Below are 22693 nucleotides of genomic sequence, written 5' to 3'. Positions count from 1 at the left end.
GCACCTCCCCCCACACACACAGCTTGAGGGGGTGAGGAGGCAGAGCAGCACCCTAGATCTGTGCGGGTACAGCGCTGCACGCCCGGAGGGGCCATTTTGAAGCCCAGAGCACATGGCGGCACCTCAAACCTGCACCAACACGACGCCGCGCTCTTGGGAGGACGGATGTGGCGGAGCCAGGAGACGGGTCAAGCCCTTCGCCCTGCCCCAGCTTGCCGCAGCGCTCCCGGGGAGCCGGCTCCGGGGGCCGGAGCCGCGGCATCGCCTCAAGCACGGGCTGAAGGCGGGAAAAGGCTCCGCGGCGCCTGCGCGGTGGCTCACGAGGGCTTCACGCAGGCGCCACCGCGGGGCGGAAGGGGCGGGGCGCGGCCGCGGAAGCTCCGCGAGCCGCGTTTGAAGGCACCGCGGCGGCGGCTGCGGCCTGCGGCGGGGGTTGGGGAGGGCCGGAGGGAGGGAAGGGGGAAGGTCGGGTCCGCACGGCTGGAGCTGAGGGCGGGATGGCGGCGTTGTGAGAGCTCGGTGAGCGCTTCACCTCGGCGGTGGGCAGGGCCGGGGCCTGCGGCCGCGCCAAGGCGGGAAAGCGGCCGATGGGGAGGCGGGGCTGTGTGTGAGGGGAGAAGGGGCTGTGGGGCGGGTGTGGAGGAGGATCGGGGCTGAGGGTGGTGGGGCTGTGGGGAGGCAGCGGTGGGGCGGGCATAGAGAGAGGGTGAGGAGGGGGGCCGCACCGCGCACGAGGCACCCGCGGGGTGTCTCAGTGTCCACTCTCTCGTCCGCAGCACGCACGGAGCAGGCTGGATGCCCACAGGCAGCAGGACGCTGTCACAGGCTGCCCGGGCACTCGGCAGGGGCACAGGACTGTTCTCCCTCCACACACAGGTCTCCTTGCCAAGACCCTTCCTTTGCTGCATTGGGCTCCCTGGGGCCTGCCTCCGTTACTGGTACCAGTTGCTGTTACAGCCTGTATCTCTCTGGGCCGCAGGCAGAAACCAGGGTGGTGGTGCTGGGGGTTCCCATTTCTCCCTGCTTTTGAACACTTGGCTTCGCCAGGCCTGCACAGCTGTAGGGGACATGGCAGAGCAGAGGTACTGCGTAGACTATGCCAAGCGTGGCACAGCAGGCTGCAAGAAGTGCAAGGAGAAGATCGTGAAGGGAATGGTGCGCATTGGAAAGATCGTTCCTAATCCTTTCACGGAGTCTGGCGGGGACATGAAGGAGTGGTACCATGTGAAGTGCATGTTTGAGAAGCTGGATAAGGCCCGGGCCACCACCAAGAAAATCGAAGACATCACGGACTTGGAAGGATGGGAAGAGCTACAAGATGCGGAGAAAGACTTAATCAACAAGCACATCTCAGGTGAGATACAAGGCAGCACCTTGTTCACTTTTGTACTTTACTCATTTTCAAGGTATGCCACCAACTGCCACACAGCCTTGCTTTTACCATGAAATCCTCACTGATGTATTCATACAAGCTAGTGATGACATTAGTGTGACAAAGTGCTGCTCAAATCTGTGTCTCAGCCCTATAGGAAAGGTAAGAAGTAGTCACTTCTTAATTCATGTGTCACAACTGATTATGGAGAACGTCTGGGTGATTTAATTCATGGGCAGATGAATCCCAGGAGGATGCATCAGTTATCTTTATTTTCCCTGTCAGCTTTTTCCCATGATCTTTACTTTTTACTTGATGCCTGAAAAAAAAAGGTTCATTTTTTTGTCCTTCCTCACCAGTTCTTTTAAGACTTCTTTGTTGCAGTATCTCTGACATGGTTTATTGAGGGATATATGAGGTTATTTCTGACTGCTGGTTTGAACCTTGCTGTTTTACAGAAGCTAATACCAAGGCTGGAAGTACACCGAAGAAAAAAGTGATAGTCCAAGCTAAGCTCACTGCCACAGGACAGCTAACTACAAAAGATCCATTAGCTCTCATCAATCCATCACCGAAGAAGTTCTCTGGCTTCACAGGTAAAGACTTAAGAAAGCAATTCTGGGAAATCCTTCTCTTCTTATATCAGCATCAGAGGTGTTTTAGCTTGGCTCAGATAAGTAGTTTTTTGTCTACAGAAGACAGTTGAGTTTTAATTACTGCTCTAAAATATGGTTTGCCAAAAATGGTTAGTGCTTTGTTAAGCTGTTAGTCTTGAGTTTGTAGTATTCCCAAGGGAACAAAGTTGATGCAGTAACCCACACTCAGGCTGACTTTGTCCATTGGCCAACTTAATCAAACTGTGTAAGTCCAGACTAAAGATACACCATGTGGAGCTCAAAATCTGTAAAAGCTTGGTTGTGAGGGATTCCCAGTGGCAGAGTTCATGGAAGAAAGGAAACCTCAGCAGCTTGTCCTGAGAAACCGCTGCCAGCAGGACAGTTGGTGTGTGAGCACTAACGTGGAGCTCTGAACCACCCAGAGCACTTATCTCCCTGTACACAGCCAGAGCTGGGAATGTGCAGGGCTGCTGGTATTGTAACAGAAGAGGGGATGGGGACATTTTTTTCCCCATTTTAGAAATATCTTGGAAAATATCTTGCTGTGAAGGGCAAAGGCCTATAAAATAGAAATAGAAGCATCTGCCAGCAGGAATTCCTTTTCACCAAGGATTAATCGTGTTAGTTCAGTAGAATTAAGGTCCAGAAGATTCTGCTATACTGTGAAGATCAAAACTAACATAAAAATAGTTTAGGATATTTTTTAAGTCACAAATTTTGGCATAGCACAGGTCATTCTTCAGCTCCGAAGCTTTGCCAGCACACTGGGGTTGTTCTTTCCAGCTTGCCAAGCAGAGGTAGCTTCAACTGCAAAATTTGCATCATATTGTACTTGTTAAAAAGGCAACTTCTTACGTCTTTGCAGCCAAGCCAAAGAATTCAGACGATATCTCTGCAAACTCTTCCCACAAGTCCAGCCTATCTGCAAAAAAATGTGATCCAAAGCACAAAGACTGCTTGCTGCGTGAGTTCAGGAAGCTCTGTGCCATGGTAGCCGAAAAGCCCAGCTATAATGTGAAAACACAGATCATCCAGGATTTTCTGAAGAAGGGATCTGGAGGAGGTAGGATTCCTGCTTGTCTTTTTCATCATATGAAAGCCCTCTCAAAATGAACCTCAAAGTATTACTTCAAAAGCAAGGGTGACATAAAACCTGATCGCTGTGTGTTGCGATGGTTTCTGAACTATGGAGATAACGTTTGCAAAGTGAACTGTTTATCTCCATAACAAATTCAGACAAGAATGTCTCAGTCTAGAATTGTGGAGAACATTTGTAGGTGCTGCCAAACTTCGTGCTGGGGTCACATTTGGAGGGCAATTGTGGGTGTTTCCTTTAAGGAGTCTCTCATGTGAAGCAGAACAGCATGGTGAGAAGAGGAAGCCCTGGCTGCAGATTTATTCCCAGGGCCATGTTAAGGGGCCCAAACAAGCAGAGCCTGTGTGTGAAAACAAACTGTGCCAGTTTCCAATGCTCTGTGCTGATTTTTTCCCAGATGGCTTTCATGGTGATGTGTACCTGACCATTAAGCTGCTGTTACCAGGCGTCATTAAGATTGTTTACAACCTGAACGATAAGCAGATTGTAAAGCTCTTCAGTAGGATTTTTAACTGCAACCAAGAAGAAATGGTCCGTGACCTGGAGCAGGTGGGTACAGACACCAGTTCTCTTCATTTCTGCTCTTCAGTCCCTCGGTATGGTAATGCTGGAACGGGGTTTTTTAACTCCTACTTGAAACATAGTCAGCTTGACTGTTGGAATGGGAATTAGTAGTGATTTTGCTTGTATAGCACTTTCTGCCATCTGGAACCTTTAGAAAAGAATGCTTGAACAGAAAACAACATATGAATTCACCTGCCAAACTTCAGAAAGCAATACTGAAATATTTAGGCAATTTGGGCTGCATCTGCTTTGTCTAAACTGCTTTGTCGAGCATATTCCTGCATAACTGATTCATGTTATGCTTTGTAACATCACTTGTCAAAACCTGTGATTCAATTAACAGATCCATTCCTGTGAGCTTAATTTGGTTCATACAGTTAATCTACACTCATACAATTGCAAGTGCTCATGTGTGCATTTAATTCCTGTGCACAGGAGTTGGTAATAGGCTGTGCACACTTCTGATTCATTGCAAGATGGAGAAAATGGGTGAATTAATGAAGCTTATTTTTACACCTCTATTGTCTTGGTATATACTGTCTTCTAGTGACATCACTAGACTGTTTCAGATCCGTGAATTTACAAGTGGATTCACCCTGAGGAAATAAATGGTCTGTGATGCTGCAGCAGTGAAAAATAGAGCAATGAGATAATACTGGTACTCTTACTTACCTTTCTTTTGCAAATGAAACAGCTGAGAAGCTTTATTCTGTGTCATGGCAGCTTTCTTTTAATGTTTGATTCCAATTCCTTCATGCAATCCCAGCATCATTCCTGCAGTTTATCCCACTTATGGGAGCCATATTGAATCCCCAGTGACATCCCCATTCTGTAGCCATAGCTCTGATCCACACCCTTATTTTGTTTCTGGAGACAGGGAGATGTTTCCGAGACCATACGCCTCTTCTTTGAACAGAGCAAGTGTTGTCCTCCAGCAGCCAAAAGCCTCCTGACCATCCAAGAGGTAGATGAATTCCTCATCCAGCTATCGAAGCTCACTAAGGAAGATGACCAGCAAAGTGTGCTGCAGCATATCACTCGCAGGTGAGCAAAGTGATCAGCCTCTGAAGGTTTGCCCTAAAACTGGGAGTAGTTACCAACATATCAAAAGCTGGAATAGGTGAAAAACTAATCACAGCCACAGACACTGAACTCCATGTCTTCAAGCTGCTATTAGTGGTTTGATTAAGACACCCTGACTGCTGATCAGCAGTGGAGAACATGTACGGCTCCTGTTCATGCCAGAGAATTTCATCCTGGCCTGACAAGCCACTGTTCAGTCAGTACTAAACAGCTTGCAAAACTACCTTAATGGGACTTAGCTGTTAATTAAGTTGCTGTATTTAGGTATGTTGGGAGAAGCCTTCAGACCATTTAAACAGGTTGAAGACTCTTAGTCTGGCTCAGTCTGCGTTGATCTGATTTGAGGATGTTCCTGTCACTTCCTTCTGATGCATTAATGAAGTGAATTTTGGAAAGTGTGTCACCACTGAGGCAGAATTAATACAGGCATTCAAACATAAAGATGCTAAAAAGCTTTTTGGCTATTCTTTTGTGCCTCCGAGGTGTCACTGGTAACATGTCCTTGTTTAATTTTAAACCCTCCAGAAGGGGAGGACCTTTTTTGATCAGTTTCTTTTTTCCAGCTGGCAAGTAATTCAGTTAAATGTCTGCCACTTCTGAATCTTCTCTCACATTTCAGATGTACGGGCAACGACCTGAAATGCATCATCAGGCTAATTAAGCATGACTTGAAAATGAATGCTGGAGCAAAGCATGTGTAAGTATTGCCTTTCGTTGTGAGAAACCCACCAGAAGTGGGCATTAGCCTCATAAACCAGGAGCAGCAGAGCTGAGCTTGATCCATGTTTCTCCCTCTCCTCAATCTGTTGAAGGTTGGATGCTTTGGATCCCAACGCTTACGAGGCGTTCAAAGCTTCACGCAACCTCCAGGATGTGGTAGAGCGAGTGCTGAAGAACCAGCAGGAGGCTGAGAAGATGCCAGGTCTGAAGCGGACCCTCAGCGTGCAGGCCTCCCTGATGACCCCCGTGCAGCCCATGCTGGTAAGGCTGGCTCCCCTGCAATGGGCACCTTCAGCTGCCCAAGAGATGGAGTTCTCATATGCACTGTCAGACCATCACCTTTAGGAACCAGTAGACAGATAAGTGACTGTGTGTAATGTGAGCTAATAGAGCGTGCAGTGCTGATTTAATGCCAGTTTAGAAAGTGTTTTGTACCAGGAGGCCAATAGTCAGTGTACTCAGTACTTGCACCTTCAGTGCCACTGCAGAAGCTAAAATCTTGACTTGCTTTCAGTCCAGAAGTGACTTTTTGTTTGCTGTAATTCCAGAAGTCCATCTTTTCTCTAGAAATAGTGTAAGCTTTCAACTGCGTTAGAGATTCAAATAAGTTTGGGGGTTTATTTGAACAGATTTGAACAGAGTTAAATATTTACTTATGGGCTAAGCACACTCCTGCTAAAGGCACAGTACTTACATCTTTAAGTATTTGGAGGACGTAAGCACCGAAAAGCTGTAATTATCTGGGTATATGCAGATGATTCTAAGTAAATGAGTACTTAAGAAAAGGAAAACTTGGTCTGGATATTGGTCTGGATATTAGAGACCCTGGACAAAAAGAGCTACAAAGAATTGTTAGTTCATGAACTTAACTAAGAGTAACTTCATCTTTTAATATATCATCTGAGTGAGTTTGGAATTTGTCTCTCTCCACCTTCCTAAGGCTGAAGCCTGCAAGTCCATTGAGTATGCCATGAAGAAGTGCCCGAATGGCATGTATGCAGAGATCAAATACGATGGTGAGCGGGTGCAGGTCCATAAGAATGGAGATCATTTCAGCTACTTCAGCAGAAGCCTCAAGCCTGTCCTCCCACATAAAGTAAGCACCTATAAACCACCTCTCCTCTTGCACCAGCTCCTCTAGAAACACGACTGAATTTCACAAGTTTCTATAAGCAAGGGGGGATACCTCCTGTTGTAGACTTTTCTAATTTATGTAGACACATGGGATCTGGAAAAGCAACACTTCATAGAATTGTGATCAGTTAGTTTTGGTGGACATCCAGAGCTTGAAGCAAAAGTTAAGCTCTCTGCCTTAGAGTCCTCTTTACACACTGCATTTTGGGAGGCCTGATGCCAGCTGGGTGACTTGATGTATTTGTTCAAGACTCATTTTTCTCTTTGTACACTGTACAGCCTATACCATAGTAGAAAGCAAACCTCATGCAGATATGCCTACACATGCCTCAGACATGCTTCTGGGAGAACCATCTGCACTGCAGCGAGTCCCTCTCTTCAGCCAGTAGATGTATTTTTCTTTCCTTTTCTCCAAGGTGGCCCATTTTAAGGACTTCATCCCTCAGGCTTTCCCTGGTGGGCAAAGTATGATCCTGGATTCAGAAGTTCTTCTGATTGACAACAAAACTGGCAAGCCACTTCCTTTTGGGACTCTTGGCGTGCACAAGGTAAATAAACTCCTTGGTTGGGGTTGGAGGCTGTTACTCTGCTGACTTCAACACACCAGCATGTGATCACAGGATCAGGGGAAAAAATAAGATCCCTGAGAAGATATTAAGATATTAAAGAAAAGGTACTGCTCTAATACAATCGATTTGATACTAATCTAGCAGGACAGTAAGAACACTTCAGCACAAGATAAATATTAAATTCTTAGAAAACCTTGCAGTTCTGTCATTGTTTGAGCAATGTGTGGCAGACTGGAACACCACAGTATGTCAAGAGTGTTTAGCCCATGTGAATGTTGTATAGCGCTTACATCTAGACTAAATGGTGGTGAGGAAGAGGACAGTAACAGGAAAATTAAGCTCTAAGGGCTTTAACTTAAAGTAGCCATTAATCTGAAGCCTGGAATGCAGGTTGGTTATTTGTTGCAGCAGTAGTGATGGATGGATGTTAGACAGCCTGAAGTCATTAATATTTGTGGTGTAGTTTCCCTGTCACTAGGAAATTAGCATGTTTTAGTTTCTTTCTCTGCTTTGACACATTCAGTCTAAATCTTAATTCTCAGAATAATTCTGTCTTTTAGAAGAGGCCTAAGCTGCTTATAACTAAAAGATTATGGAGATAAAAATACATCCTTTTGTTTCTGTTATCTTTCTAAACCTGCCTATTGCTGCTTGCTATGACTGCAGATTTCTTTTAATTGCTTTGAATTGTCTTGCAGAAAGCTGCTTTCCAAGATGCCAACGTTTGTTTGTTTGTGTTTGACTGCATCTACTTCAATGATGTCAGCCTGATGGACAGGTATGTGTCTGCACAGTGTGAGAGTAGCCCGACCGGTTTCCCAGCATGAACCTGCCACAGAGGGAGAGGTTTATGTGGGCTGCTGAGCCTAGAAAATCCAGACAGCATGGGAGGATCCTTGCTGTGCTGAGGAGTTTCACTATGGAGCTCTATCTTGCTCTGCAGTTCCAAAATACCAGGATTAACTGTAGTTCAGTGAGCGTGGTTCAGTGCCCAGCTCATCTATCTGAAACAAAATGCATGCTTAACATAGAATTTCTATTTTATAACTCACTCCCTGAAGGAAAGTAAGAATTGATTGTCCTTTCTGGAACTCCGTAGGATAAATCATTTCATTCTCTAAATAGCTTTTCTCAATGATCACATGACTGGTACTTGCTTGTCTTTAATTATCCAAACCTTCCTTCAGGCCTCTGTGTGAGCGTCGCAAGTTCCTCCACGATAACATGGTTGAGATCCCCAACCGGATCCTCTTCTCGGAGATGAAGCACGTCACGGTGAGTTCAGTGGTAAAACTGCCTGGATGGGGATCTCATTGCTTGCACCCTGGACACCCCATTGCTCCTTTACCACATGGCCTTCTGAGTAAGGCTGCAAATCCAGCCACCCCCTGCCTGTCAGGATGGTTCTACTGTCTGTACAGGACTCCCTGAGCTAGTGGTGTTCAAGAACACTGTGCCTGTGCTCCCATCTTGTCTCACTGCAACCACTTTACATAGTCGTAACTTGCACATCTTTTTTTCCTCCTGGCTTAATGATTTTCAACCCATCATAACTTTGTTAGGAGGAGGTAAAGCCTGTTGTAACTTAGTCTGCACTGTGCAGTGCTGAGCTGTGGAGGAAGACTGGAGTATGACTGAAGGGAGCTAGACTGCTGCTGGCAACTTTAAGTGCCACCCAGCCCACATACCTCCCAAGTGCTAAAAACTGCATTTACACAGCAGCACGCTTGGTTTTTCCTTTCATTGCTATGCACAAGCCCTATCTCCCATTATTTTTCCCCACTGCTACTGATTTCTGTTGAATCTTGGTTTTGGCGGAGAATGCTTGGGCACTTGGGGCAGAGAAAGCATTTGGGGAAGAAGCAAAGAGCATAGGAACCAAGGCAGCTGGATAGAGCATTAAGCAGGCTGAGAAGATCTCACCTTGCAGATACGGGACATGCTTGGGATACAACCAGTGTGGCTGCCTCATCTCTGAGGAGTATATTTAACTAACCACCCCTTCTTTCTTGGGACGTATTCCCAGCTTAGTCACTGGATGTGCAGCAAAGAGAACGTGTATGGGACTCTCTTTGGAAAAGTTTTTTATGGAGTTACCTCTCCGCAGCTGCTTTGGCTTTAGTGCACCACTGCTCCACATAGAAAGCCTGAAGACCAGAGCCTTTTGACATTCTTGAGCTAACCACGATGCCTTTCCATTTCAGAAATCTTCAGATCTGGCAGATATGATCACCCGAGTCATCCGTGAGGGACTGGAAGGGCTGGTGTTGAAAGATACAAAGGCAGGTTCTTATTTACTTTTCACTGGGTATGCTGGGAATTGGGGAATAACAGACGAGATCTGTGGATGAAGCACACAAAGCTGAGCATTCTTGAAGTCTCTGTATTCTTACTGATGCTGACATCCAATCCCCGTTGTTCCTTATGGATCCGAGCACTGCTGTGCTCTTGCAATGCGAAGCTGGATAAAAGCAAGGGCTGTTTGAGGAGACAGCTGTCCCCCAGATGATCTTTCTGACGGGGGGTTCTTGCCCTGTTCTGCACAGGGTAATTATGAACCAGGAAAGCGGCACTGGCTGAAGGTGAAGAAGGACTACCTAAACGAGGGTGCCATGGCTGACACGGCAGACCTGGTGGTGCTGGGAGCTTTCTATGGACAAGGCAGTAAAGGTAAGTCTCTGGGTTTGGCTTATGCTGATGCTGTGAAGCCACCAGAAGCCCACGGTCCTTTGAACACCCCAAGATGGAAAAGGGTTTTGGTTCATTACTTTGCTTTTTGAAAAGCTGTGGCATGTCCTGTAGAAGATGTGAACCACCCTGCTCTCCCCTCCTGCAGGTGGGATGATGTCCATCTTCCTCATGGGCTGCTATGATCCCAAGAGTGAGAAGTGGTGCACTGTGACCAAGTGTTCTGGTGGCCACGATGATGCCACCCTGGCACGTCTGCAAACAGAGCTAGATATGGTGAAGATCAGCAAGGTGAGAGGGGCTGTGGCACGGAGGTGATCAAGGACTGCTCAGCAAAGGGCTTGCTAAATGCCACTTTCCTCCTGAGCTACACCTGAGTGCTGCCTTCCTGCAGAACTCAAGTGCTCTGCTGGGAAGAGGCTCGATTAGTGGTAAAGCAGATAGCTGTGACAGCAGTGAGATGTAGGTGCAGTCAGCTCCCAAGAAGAGGCACTGCCTGAGATTAGACACCGAGTGGGAAGCCAGACACCATCTGTTTTCCTCCCAACACTAAGTTTTATCGGGAGGAGCAGAGCAAGTGCCTTTCCCTTATTGCATATTGCATTGGTGAAGACAGTCACTAGATGGGGCTGCGAGTGAGAAATGCTCTGGTCAGGCTGTGTTGCGGCTGGACAACCTGACGTGGTGCTGTTGAGACACTGTGTGAGCCACTTATGTAGGTGAGGAATCTTACTTTTCAAGACATGACAAATAAACAGCTGAATTTTAGTATTTATTTGCCATCCTGAAGGCCATTTGAATCTTAAAAAAGGGTAGTTTTATATGACTCACAGTTGGAGCACCAATGTTATTGTTACCTATGGAATGACAGTCATCAAGAGCTGCTACAGGTAGTTTCTGTGATTCTCTGGATAAGATAAGCTGCTGCAGAGCAGTGCACCCTGCACTGCAGGCTGGCAGGTTTCCTCTATACAAAGGCAATGTAATACCTTTGATACACTAATCTGCTTCTGGGTTATCTTTCAGCCACTTCTTTTGTAGAAGTAGGTTCATATAGGCTCATAAATGCTATCATTTTGGTTTTGTGTTCTTCATTAATAGGATCCCAGTAAAATTCCAAGGTGGCTAAAAATTAACAAAACATACTACCCAGACTTCATTGTCCCAGATCCAAAGGTAAGTCACAGTCATTAACTATGTTTTCCAGCCCTGATATAGCAATTACTACACTTCCTTTAAGTGTACAAACTGTCTCTATTACAATTAGTCTTTATAGTTGGAACAGGAAATTAAGTGTTTATTTCTGCATCTTGCAGGTGTATTTGAGGCTAAGAGCTTCCTGAAGAGATCGTACCTGCAGCACTTCTGGGAGATACTTTTATGCATTAATTCCCTTCCAGAAGTGAACTCTCTTTAAATTTGAGGCATGAGAAATCTGACTTAAAACATTTGAAGCACAACTGTACCCCAAAAGTTGCTGTTTTACAGATTTTATCAGTATGCCTTGTGCCATGTATGTCTGATAGGAAAGGTGCATTATGTATTATAACTGTAGTGATAGGATAAAGGGTAATGGGTTAAAACTTAAACAGGGGAGATTTAGGTTGGTTATAAGGAAGTTCTTCCCTGTGAGGGTGCTGAGGCGCTGGCACAGGGTGCCCAGAGAAGCTGTGGCTGCCCCATCCCTGGCAGTGTTCAAGGCCAGGTTGGACACAGGGGCTTGGAGCAACCTGCTCTAGTGGAAGGTGTCCCTGCCCGTGGCAGGGGGTTGGAACTGGAGGAGCTTTAAGGTCCCTTCAACCCAAACCACTCAGGGATTCTATGATTAGTTGAGGATCTTTGACTCACAGAAAAAAAACCAAGTTTTTCTAATGAAGGTGACCAAGAAGGTGAGTTTGTGGATATGGAGCTGTGTGCTGGGGTGGGGAGCGGGGTTGTGGTAGGGGTAGAGGAATACAGACATATCGATAGCTCATGAGAGAACACAGGAATGTGACGTGGCTTCCTCAATCCTGTGTTTAGAAAGCCCCAGTGTGGGAGATCACAGGGGCTGAGTTCTCTAAAGCTGAAGCCCACACTGCAGATGGGATCTCCATTCGCTTCCCTCGCTGCACCCGCATTCGCGATGACAAAGACTGGCAGACAGCCACCAACCTCCAGCAGCTTAAGGTGAGTTCATGCAGCATGTCTGCAACATGTTGGAGAAGTTCTGACAACAGTCTGTATTTAAAAAGAGAAATTTGGATAGCAGGGAATGCAGTGAAGATGTCTGCTGGCTGGTACCTATGGTGGCATGTTACATTTTCTGTTTAGTCTAAGCTCAGGCTGCTTGCTGGGTTCTTTTGATGTGAATCTTATTCTTTCATGGGGCCTCTCAAGTCTCTTGAGTTGTGTTGTGCACTTTCAGGGAAGTCTGTGCTGGCAGCTGGTTTTATCAGCTCTTGTAACAGCCTTCATGGTGAGGCATTTCCTTCCTGAAAGAGGTGACCTTTATTCTTTTGTTTATGGTCATTCGGTCTCCCATTAATTGCCGAGATTGAGGGAGGCATCTGGGAAGTGACATGGGGGAGCCTGGCCCTGTTCCAGGGCACAGGGGCCAAGTGGCAGGCAGCCAGGACCCCTGGGCTGCTCCCGCCCCACACAGCCTCCTGCACGGGGAAGCGGGCTGGCCTGCTGCCACCCCAGCAGTAGCTCAGCTGCTCCTGAGCTCTGGTCTCAGGTCTCAGCCTAGTTATTGTCATTTGGGCTGTCTTCACACCGCCTACAGGGACCCTGGCAGCAGACAGAAGCACTTGTTATGCCATCGAAGCAAGAAGGGATTCTGGCTCCTTATGCAGGTGAAGGAGAGAAAGGTAAAATACCTTCTTCAGACAGACTATTCCCTGTGTGAGCAGTGGGTGGTTTCAGGCTAGGAGCCAGGCTCTGAAGAGGTAGTCAGTCTTGCTCTGTAGCAGATGCTGTGAATGTGGCTTTTGGTACATCCCTGTATGGCTTCCCTTAATGTCAAGCAGCTGGGTGGAATGCAGAGAGCTTGGACAAATTTGGCAGGAAAATGGCTACAAAGAGGAAGAAAAAGTATTTATTTGAGCAAACATATCAGGGGAGAGACAAACTAGAGAAGACCACACGTTACAGCTCAAATCTAATGTCAGAGGTTTCGCTGTGGTTAAAGGCAATGCTTTGTTTCTGGTGGGACAGGAGCTGTACCAACTCTCCAAAGAGAAGGCTGATTTCAGTGTTGCTGCTGGGGAGGAAGATGAGTCCACAGCTGGCAGCAGTGGAGAGAATGAGGGAAATTCCAGGTCTTCCACACCACACAGCACTATTAAAACTCCCCCAAGCAAGTCACCTGCAAAAGCCCAGAAGCCAGAAGGTAAGATAGTGCTTTGGGGAGAGGAACCTCAGGGTGTGCTCTCTGCCTTTGGAGAGGCTGGCTCTGGATCTTTGCCTTCTGTCAGATACTTGAAGATCCCGTGGCAGCTTCCATGTGTATGTCAGGGATCATGAGCAAAGCTGTGTTTACACCCTTGGTTTGGCCTCTCGAGCACAGACTGAACAGCCACAGCTCTGAGCTGAGCTGGGAGTGAGAAAAGATGGGAACAGCACTGATTGATGCTGTTTAGGTTGGTGTTTAGGCAACTCATTTGGACAATAAAAGCTCTCTGGGATTATATGCTGCTTAGAAACAGGTATCTTGAACCTAGCAGAGTCTGTTAGAGTTCATACCAAAACTGCTTTGGAGTGATTCCTCTGGGACTGCAATCCCTTTAATCTGACTAGCTCAAGGTCCTTAGCAGAAGGTATAAGACTGATCTGAACAGCAAACCTGCTGCTCCTGTTCCTGCAGATCTCGTGCCTTTTGGTTTAGACATTTCTGGCCATGAACCAGTATTTAATTTTATTTGGCTGAAGTTTGTGCATATAACAGGGCACCTGGATGCGGGGGATTTCCAGGTAGTAAACTGCAGAGCTGTGAAATGAGTTTGCTTCACCAGCACTTTGTCACTGGGGAAGAACTGAGCCACTGTGGCAGCATCCTGGAAATGAGGGCAGGAACATGCCTCACACCATTTGCAGTACAGCGGTCTTACTTAGTTACATTCTAATTCCCAGATTTTACAGAAAGAGGGGAGGAAACTTTTCCCTTTTCCTCTCTTCACTCCTGTCCCCCCGCTTTAATACACAACCAGTATCTGGACAGCACAAATGAGACAAGGTTTTTGTTTTTAGAGAGCAAAGCAGTCGTTGGATCCCCTCAAAAATCAGAAGAGAAACGAGGGGAGAAGAGGAAAGCGTCTGAGATGGAAGACAATGGCAAAAAGGTATGGCCAGGTGGGCAGCAGCCACTTTGGGTGGGAGCGAGCTGAGGCACTTTCGGTTGTCCGTTCACTTTTGCCTTCCATCGGGAGAGTTTGAAATCTTCCTACAGCAGCACCCTAAGTTGAAATGACATGTAAAGGCAGGAACAGCAGCAAGTCCCCTTGTAAGGGCAGCAGATGGCTGCAGAGCTGCTGTAACTGAGTTTGTTGTGCTAAAGGCCAATGCTCACTTCACCCACCGGCAGTGTCCTGCTCACGAAGCGTTGAGACTGTTGAGCAGCTGCTTTTCCTCACTGCTGCATACGGCAGAGTTGGGAGCTGCAGAGGCAGAGAACTGTCCTTTCTAGCCCATTGTGCAGCAAATTGGGGGAGTGGAATAAGAGCCACTGAGCTGTAATTTCCTGATGAGCCTGGAGCAGCTATTTTGATATAAACTGCAAGTTCTCCCCCAGGGTAGTTACGTTCTCTAACTAAGAAGCATCAGCTTGTAAGGACAGAGACATTAAGATCATGTTTACTGGACCACATCAGCATCATCGCTAAGGGGAATAATGGGATAATAATTCCCTTAAGCTGGGGCAGTGCTGTTCAGCTGGAACATCTGGCTTGCAGGGAACCATGTGGGTGCTGCTCCTGTGTACGATTTAACAGCAGTCCAGTTATTAGGTGTGGGATTAGAATGAGAACCTTGGGAACTGCAAATGGACTCACTCATGCCTTCAAGGATTTTAGTGTCATTTCCAAACCAGTTTAATGGTTTTATCAACCTGTGCCTCTCTTTCACAATCTGCAGATACTGCTGGACATATTCACTGGTGTGAAGCTCTATCTATCGCCCTCTGTGAAGGACTTTGACAAAATCCAGCGGTACTTTATAGCATATGATGGGGACCTTGTGACAGAGTCTGATGCAGCCTCAGCAACCCATGTTATAGGGGACATCGATGACAATCCTGGTGCTAAGCGTGTGTCTCCCAAGTGGATCTGGGAGTGCATCCGGAAGCAGAGGCTGGTAGCCCCATGCTAGCAATGGGGGGCAGCTGAGCAGTCCCACACAAGAAGTCCCTGAAGGTAACAGCTGAGAAGTAGGCAGGTGGAAGAAATGGTGAGATTCCTCTGTGGAGACATGGATAGAAATAAAGTGCCCAAGACCATCAGCGGTAGTTCTAAAGATCCATATGGAATCAATTAAAACAGCTCTCTGAGGAAGTGTCGCTGCTGAATCCATTTTTCTGCCCATACTGCAGGCTGCTGCACTTACCCCGGTGCTGGTTTAGTCTCTGAGTTTTTAAAGTTTGGGTATTTTTATAGATAAATAAAACTGAAGCAGTTTCTCCTTTGCTGTCAGGACTCATTTTCCAAAAGTTGCTCTCTGCCTGGCCAGGAACCCAGCCCATCAGCTGTGTGAAACTACCAGCTGTGAATTGCTGCATGGCTACAAGTCACATGAAGGATGCGTGTCCTTCTCCTGCTTTGACTTTTCTTTCCTAACGCTCAGCACAGGTCTGTATCTGGTGGCAGTTTACACCTCTGCTGCAGGTTTCATACTAAAACTGGGGCACCAACTAATCTTCCATTACAGCAACTGCTGTAGCATTCTCCAAGCATCCCCTTGGAGTGTTTGTCTTCTAGAATATGCTGCTCAGGAGTTCTGCTGTTCATGTTTCACCAAATAAAAGCAGAGGAAGGAACTCTACCATCTGGATAGTTGAGAGACCTCCTTCTCTGAAGCTGTTCAAAACTACTGCAAGTACTTGAATATTAATAAATAAGATGGGGTTTAGGAACAGGGGTTCATTTTAACTATTATGCAAATGCCACTGTGACTCTGCATGATGTACTCATGACTCTGCATGAGTAGGGTGGGTGCATGTGTACATGATGGAAGGAAAATCAAGTTGACCAGATTACTGGTTCCCTTAGTCTCAAGGGCGTTCTCCCCTTTGTAATCTCCACACCATTAAGACTGCATTGCTAAAAGTTAGTGTTTGTTTGTTACCTTTCTTCCTTCAACCTCTCCTGTACTTGTCCCCCACCCACTGATGGTATTTAAGCGCCTGCTCTCCCAACTTCCCTGGTTGAAGTGCAGAAGTAGCTGTAGGGTCTCTGCTTTCTCCTGGCCTGTTGGTAACAGTCAGAAAACAAGGTTAACTAAATCACAGTTCAACTTTATTATAAAATTATAAACCAAGCTTCTGTACCAAAACTAGGAAGTTTCACCATCATAGTACCAAGAGGATTTAACATGCCATTTCAAGTAGAATATTAACTTTTAAAATATTTAAAGTATGTACAGTGTACGTAAAGCACATAAATATTTCCATTTATTAGTTCAGATCATTATATTCCTTTGGATCATTAATCAGTTTCCTCCAGATTTTGATTTTCCTTTAAAAACAACCCATCCATAAGTAGAGACTCGTTTTTGCAAGGGAAACACTGGAGCCAGGAGCCAAAAAAGGAACCTCCTCCCTTCAGAAAGCACGTTTCAGAGTCACAGGGCGGATGTATCTTCTCATTCCTACAATTTCAGGTATTGATCTGCAACTTGCTTTATCTGCTGTAGAAAATAAGCCTATACCCTCTCCAAGTAAAAGTACATCTGTCTGCAGGGGAATCATCTTTTTCCTGCTTCCCCCCAGCCCTGAGTTTATGGAAAAATATGACAACATGAATTTTCACAGTGAGTTTATGAATGAGGCTGTTCAACACTTTGTATGTGTATTCCTGTACATCTGAGAGAGCTCCCTGTGAACCTCCTGAAGAGTAAATACAGTGACTGCTTACCTGCCCTTTCTTTCCTTTCTTTAACATGATGCATGGAATTGTGCCAGTGCTCATCTCCTGCTGGAAGCTGTTAAAGAACCACCTGAACAGAGAAGGAGGTAAAACTCTGAATTCTTAGTTCAATAACCTCAGCACCCATTGTAGGTCTGTGGTCAGAGACCACCTCAATATTGCTGCAGTTCTGCTACCAAGAGACAGATGTCTTCAGCTTAAGTGCTTTGTTAACACTCATAGAGACCCTCCACTCCATGCCAGTTGAGAAACAAGTTGCTACTCACGCCATACTCCATGTTAAAGATGACACAAGTTTAATTCCCTGTTAATTAAACTTGTTAATTACCACTTACTGCAAAAGTAGATGTCTTTGGTGATGGTTTCTGTAACTGCACTTCCACTACTCCAGGAGCTCTAAGTGGACACTTGGCTTTGGGCTGTTCCTCTGCTGGCAGCTGTGCAGAGATGCGGTTTGAACACTAAGTGATCACCCCCATAAAGGGGAAAGCTGGACAGGAAAGAACCTGCAGCAGAAGATACTCAACAAGTGACTGGAAATGAGTGTACAATCTTACGGTGCCTGATAACTTAAGGCATCAAGATTCTGAAACTCAGGGAGAAATACGCCAGCTACAATTCTCTTTAGCAAGGCTTCCACATGAACATGCTGCTCCTGAGGGCTTGCAGTTGGCATGAATCAGACCACAGAGTCTGCTGTCCACCCTCAGAAGCAGAATGAGTGCAAATCAATTGCTTTGATGAGCAGTCTGAAGGTACAGGAGTAAGTGAGCAAAGGGGAGGACGGCAGAAGCAGATTAGTAAACAGAAACATCTGTAATGATTCAGGGGAGATAAAGTTTCCTTTCTTTCATGTCTCCCCTCTAAAAAGAGGGTCACCTGTACTTAAATATGATTGTGTAACAGTAGAACCCTGACTGCTCTGTAGCTGTGTGTTTTCCTCACTAAACCCTCTAAAAGACTCAAGCCTTAGATTTGTAGCTCCTTAATCAAGTGAAATCAGTTCAGGTTTAAAACTGAAAGTCAAAGGGATCTCCCTGGCATGTAAACAAAACATCACACAAGATCAGGCTCTATGGGCCAGAGTCTCACTCCTGGTACATTTTTCAATACTACAAAGTCCACCTTCAAATAAAATGATACCATTTTCCACAATTGCACTAGGCTAGAACTGTTTATTCTGATGGGGAGGTGGGAGCCTGGCTGCCTGTCCTGCAAGCATAGGAATTTAACATTAAATTAAAAGTAAAAATTAACAAGTACAATAAGTTTTCATCTTGGAAAATAAAGTTGTTGCTGGGTTTTTAGCCTAAGCAGCAAAACAAATGTCACTCTTAGAGATCCCGCTTCGCTTTTATTTACTACTCGGGGGAAAATATGAAGCCTCTGAATCTGATCTTTGTGGTGGGAAGCCAAACATCCCTGGATCCCCACCTCTAGAGGATCAAGTTATCCTAGAACGTAGGTTGTTAAGAGTTTGTGTGTCTGCTGCTGGCAGTTTGCTCCAAGGAGTCCAGGCACTGTGGTATAAAGCACTATCATGGGAAGAGCCAGGCATGGCTTGGGTAAGAACAACTTTTCTCAGGCTTCATCCTTCCCTCGCCTCCAGCTTCCAGTGGGTCCATGTGCTAGTCTCTGACCTAACTATTCGTAGCTATTTTGACCATTCCTCTAACAGCAGATGAGGCTTTAAGGCATTCCCAGTCTTCTTTCCACACACTTAGGACTTAAAGACATGGATGGCCCTTATCACGTACTGCCTGCAGATGGGACACTCGCTCATCCGCTTCCCGCACTTGGTGCAAGTGACCATGTGGCCACATTCCAGCAGGACACAGTCAATGGGTGCATCCATGCAGATTTTGCAGAGGTTTTCCTCCGTGCCTGGGAGCCCAGCACCACCTGAGTAAACAAGAGAGCAGGGCTGGCATGAGACAAAGGAACAGCACACAGGTACGTTGTTTCTGAGCAGTGTGTGAGTTGGCTTTGTCCAAGGGCTTCTCTGATGGACTTCTGCATACTGAAAAATAAATTCTCCTTGTGTCTGACTACCCTGATGTGGAGGCACCTGCTCCTTCAAGCAGCAAGTTTTAGCTTTTGCACAGTCATTTGTGTGATGAAAACAGAAATACTACTGAGATTCTTAGCAATGAAGCAACATAGGTCTCTCTTCACTAAGTGACAAGCGATAGGACAAGAGGAAATGGCCTCAAGTTGTGCCAGGGGAGGTTTAAATTGGATGTTAGGAAAACTGTCTTCCCCAAAAGGGTTGTCAAGCACTGGAACAGGCTGCCCAGGGCAGTGATGGGATCACCATCCCTGGAGGTGTTTGACAGACGCGGCACATGGGGACATGGTTTAGTGATGGACTTGGCAGTGCTGGGTTAACAGTGGGACTTGATCTGAAAGGTCTTTTTCAACTCACACAATTCTAGGATTAAGAATATCACTTACCAGTTTGATCATCAGTGTCAGAAACTGCAACATAAGAAGAGAAAATTATTTGGTGAGAATAAGAGAAGCTTGGGGAAAAAAGCGTTTCTCAAGCAGTATTATTAACAGGGGAGGAAAGCCTTGAAGGGAGATTACTTAAACCAAAACTGCCTTTTGCTGATCCCCACACAGGGGCTCAAGCTGAGCCTCTGATCAGGATGGGTTCAACTCACAAGAAGCTTTCTCTTTTGCTGAGCTTACACAATAGCTAATGCTTCACAAAGATCACCTGAAGTGATGCGTCAACACTTAAGACAGAGTTTATGCAGTGCTTTGTTTCCAAGAACTACACCTTCAGTTTCTTTGGTGTTTCACAATCTCAGCAGTATTGCTGAGCACAGCCAAGGCACACACAGGCAATTGAGAGAAAAGGATAAGTGCTGTCAAAAGCACAAGATACAATGAAAGAAGAATATAAACCCAAAGCACTTGTCTTAAATCTGCTACCATTCACAGAGGACAAAGCTTAGTTTTTAAGAAAACAAAGCTACATTGGACAAACAATGAGAAACAAACCCCTCTATGAAATCCAAGTGTCCCAAGCCATTCCTCTTGGAAATAATTTACAAGTGTATGTCTCTTTTAACCCTAGAATTGCAGACTGGCACCTGCAAGTCCAGCCAGGCACATTATGCACCTCTAGCACACCACCATCCCTCACAGGTCAGCTGTGCAGGCCCGGCAGGGCACTGGAGGAATGCTCTTGTGATCAAGAGTCAAACCACAGCTCACCCTGGCTGGGCAGCAGTGGGAGCCACTGTCACCAAGCACATGCCTGCTCTCAGCTGCCTGGCTGCTTTTGGGTGGCATTTTCCTGCTCGCTTTGCCAGTCACCATGAGTCGACAGATCAGAGCTCACCCAGAGCATACAGACATCCATCTGCAGTCGCACATCAGCTATTCTGGGGGTGATGCAGTGACTGCACGACCTGCCACAGATGAAGGGTGTGCAGTTCTTTGTTGCTAATAGAGGGAAGCCACTCTGCAGAGCTACCATAATGCTCTCCTCTTAAACAAGGACAAGTAGTGGTGAATAAAGGTTTAGCTACTTTCACTCTAACGTATGTAACTTTCTCCTCCCTTGCACAAAACAGGTATTTCCTCCTGCAACTGTCTGTAAAAAGGGAAAACCTGGAAAACAGTCACATGTTTGCTATGTTTCTTACCTAGATGTTGAAGGTCTTTCTCTTTATAAAGACGAGTCACCCTCTCCAGCAGCTCCCACTTCTCACAGCAGCCTTTGTAGTTGACAAAGTTGCGAGCAAGGATTTCCTTCAGCTGTCGCACAGAGAGTGCGTTGATGTCTCCAATGCTTGTCAGATCAGACAGAGAAGCCTTCCTCCCCTGCACCAGGTTATCTTCTGAGTCCGTAGACTGAAAGGGAACAAAGATGGAATGATTCTTGCCCTCAACACATAGTGCTACAGTTTAAATCAGCTTTCAACGTGCACTAGCAGGAATTTGTGTTTGGATATAAATATAACCCTGATTCCTCTGTGAATTCCTCCATCTCTCAGAAACGCAAGTCCTAGGATGGAAATAAATCATTTCTATTAGTATAGTGTCCAAGAACACCAGTTCTTTCTGTATGGGGAGGACACGATGATGCCACGATGACTGGGTCTGCCAGTGGGCAGCCTGAGTTACTGGTTAGCCCCCCATCTCTCTGCAGTAATGATTCTGTGGCAGCAAATACAGCCTAGAAAACCTGCTATTCCTGGTTATTCATTCCAGGACACACAAACCTGAGTCTCCTCCTCTGTTGGTGCTTCAGCTGCAATCTCGACTCCTGTCATACCAACTTGGCTTGGAGGCACATAACCATTTGCCTAGAAGAAGAAATAAAGCTTTCACTAACAGTGTATCTGTGTGTCCAAAGGGAAATAAGCTCAATATTCAGCATGACCCTGCCCATGGCAGGGGTTGGAGCCAGATGATCTTTAAGGTCCCTTCCAACCCAAACCATTCTGTGATTCTATGATCATTCCATAACTGCAAACCCTGCCCAGTGGAAGGACAAACTGCAGCACTAGGTACAAGAGAGGCACACTCACAGGAGGATTTTCCTGTCCATCACTGACAAACCCAAACCTGAAATAAGTGAAACTCTGAAACTGAAATCACCTTCTGACCCTTTAAAGCCTCACTTTATTTCAACCCTGATAGAGTATTTGTACAGCAAGATCCCACCATAAGGTTCTTATGAGGCTGGATCACGGGGAGACCAAATTTATACACACACACACACACATATATATATGCAATCCTTCAGTGAAGTGTGGCAGTGTGCTGTGCTATCACAGCCCTGATGGTACATCGCTACCAGTACAAGGCTCTGTATAATACAGCTCAAAGTCAACAGGTCATCTTTGAAGTAACTACAAACACCTCCTCAGGTGGGTTCTGGGCTGGACAAATAGGAGATACCACATGAAGGACCAGCAGCAGCAAAGCTGGAGAACAAGGGGCAGCTGCTTTGAGCCCTTAGAGCGAAAGGAACTGCAGTGTCATTCTAGCTGACTTCCCCCCAGCAGCTGCCATTCCCCTCTGTGGTTTCCCTATGACAAAGGAGACTGTAATGTTACCATCCTACTTATCTAAGTGGGGACTTGTTAATATTTACCAAGTAAGAGGATAACAATAATGATGAAAGAGCCTGAGCTGCAGCAGGATGTCATGCAAATGGAGACAAGGTGACATGTACCATGGGGGCAGTAAGGGAAGACAACAGAGCTGAATGTGCTGGTACAAATTGGAATGGCAATAGCCAGAAAACCAGAGAAATGGTCTTTTAATGATTTGCACCAACTGTCCTCCCAGGAAAACTCTTCTTTTGTACCACATACATCTGCTGAGGAAGCAGAAGGTACATACACTTTCACAGCTTTGATCCACAGGGGACTAAATACACCTATTAACTTCCTAATAGGACTAGGAGCAGATGTCAAACACTGAGTAAACTTTCCATACCAGATAGCAGAAAGACAAACAAAGCAAAGTCAATAAAAAATAATTAAGCTCCAATGCCCCTGCCACAGTTCATCACAGATTGCAGAGTGAATAACACCCTCAGGTTTGTCTTCTGTTGGGCTGAGTACAGAAGTCACCAAACCTGCAATCATCTCTCATCAGTTACAGTTCCAAAATGGCTTCAAACTGTGCTTGTGTCTTGCACATGAATTAGACAACAATAACAACCATTTCTTCTAACACGTACATACAACTGTCAGAAAGTTGTC

The 22693-nt window shown here is 46.0% G+C and overlaps 2 protein-coding genes across 12 annotated transcripts in view; one reads left to right on the top strand and one right to left on the bottom strand.

The window, feature by feature from the left end:
- Window positions 1-354: 354 nt before the first annotated feature.
- LIG3 (DNA ligase 3) lies at window positions 355-17303 on the top strand. Of its 2 annotated transcripts, XR_003989538.1 has the most exons (21): window positions 355-519; window positions 777-1354; window positions 1831-1968; window positions 2855-3052; window positions 3483-3634; window positions 4527-4693; window positions 5352-5429; window positions 5545-5713; window positions 6393-6548; window positions 7003-7134; window positions 7854-7933; window positions 8343-8430; window positions 9360-9437; window positions 9702-9825; window positions 9992-10134; window positions 10945-11019; window positions 11866-12012; window positions 12611-12695; window positions 13042-13216; window positions 14074-14165; window positions 14956-17303. XR_003989538.1 is itself a non-coding variant. In XM_030472401.1 (20 exons), exons 2-20 carry the CDS (start codon window positions 796-798, stop codon window positions 15187-15189), a joined length of 2985 nt encoding a protein of 994 aa, XP_030328261.1. In that variant the 5' UTR covers window positions 355-519; window positions 777-795; the 3' UTR covers window positions 15190-17303. The 2 variants fall into 2 exon arrangements, 1 of the variants encoding a protein (XP_030328261.1); XM_030472401.1 differs by lacking the exon at window positions 12611-12695.
- RFFL (ring finger and FYVE like domain containing E3 ubiquitin protein ligase) overlaps window positions 16310-22693 on the bottom strand; it is a 32678-nt gene continuing 26294 nt past the window's right edge. For 6 of the 10 annotated variants that reach the window (XM_030472405.2, XM_030472409.1, XM_030472410.1 and 3 more), the window contains 4 exons: window positions 21200-21283; window positions 20621-20828; window positions 19416-19439; window positions 16310-18863 (listed from right to left, as the gene is read on the bottom strand). In XM_030472405.2, coding sequence (XP_030328265.1) covers window positions 18682-18863; window positions 19416-19439; window positions 20621-20828; window positions 21200-21283 — 498 coding nt within the window. In that variant the 3' untranslated portion in view covers window positions 16310-18681. The remainder of the gene's footprint in view (window positions 18864-19415; window positions 19440-20620; window positions 20829-21199; window positions 21284-22693) is intronic. The other 4 variants (XM_030472406.1, XM_030472411.1, XM_030472404.1 and 1 more) reach the window with 4 other exon arrangements.

The sequence above is a fragment of the Strigops habroptila genome, assembly GCF_004027225.2.
Source record: "Strigops habroptila isolate Jane chromosome 13 unlocalized genomic scaffold, bStrHab1.2.pri S16, whole genome shotgun sequence".
In the NCBI taxonomy this organism is placed as follows: domain Eukaryota; kingdom Metazoa; phylum Chordata; class Aves; order Psittaciformes; family Psittacidae; genus Strigops; species Strigops habroptila.
The sequence above is the reverse complement of the archived record's forward strand: the minus strand, read 5'-3'. Positions and strand labels throughout refer to the sequence as shown.

Excerpts from the sequence above, each read along its gene's own strand:
- LIG3 (XM_030472401.1), top strand. The coding sequence starts at position 796 with ATGCCCACAGGCAGCAGGACGCTGTCACAGGCTGCCCGGGCACTCGGC. Across the intron at positions 5,430-5,544 it reads AATGCTGGAGCAAAGCATGT|GTTGGATGCTTTGGATCCCA; the intron begins GTAAGTATTGCC and ends AATCTGTTGAAG. Across the intron at positions 12,013-13,041 it reads CCAACCTCCAGCAGCTTAAG|GAGCTGTACCAACTCTCCAA; the intron begins GTGAGTTCATGC and ends CTGGTGGGACAG.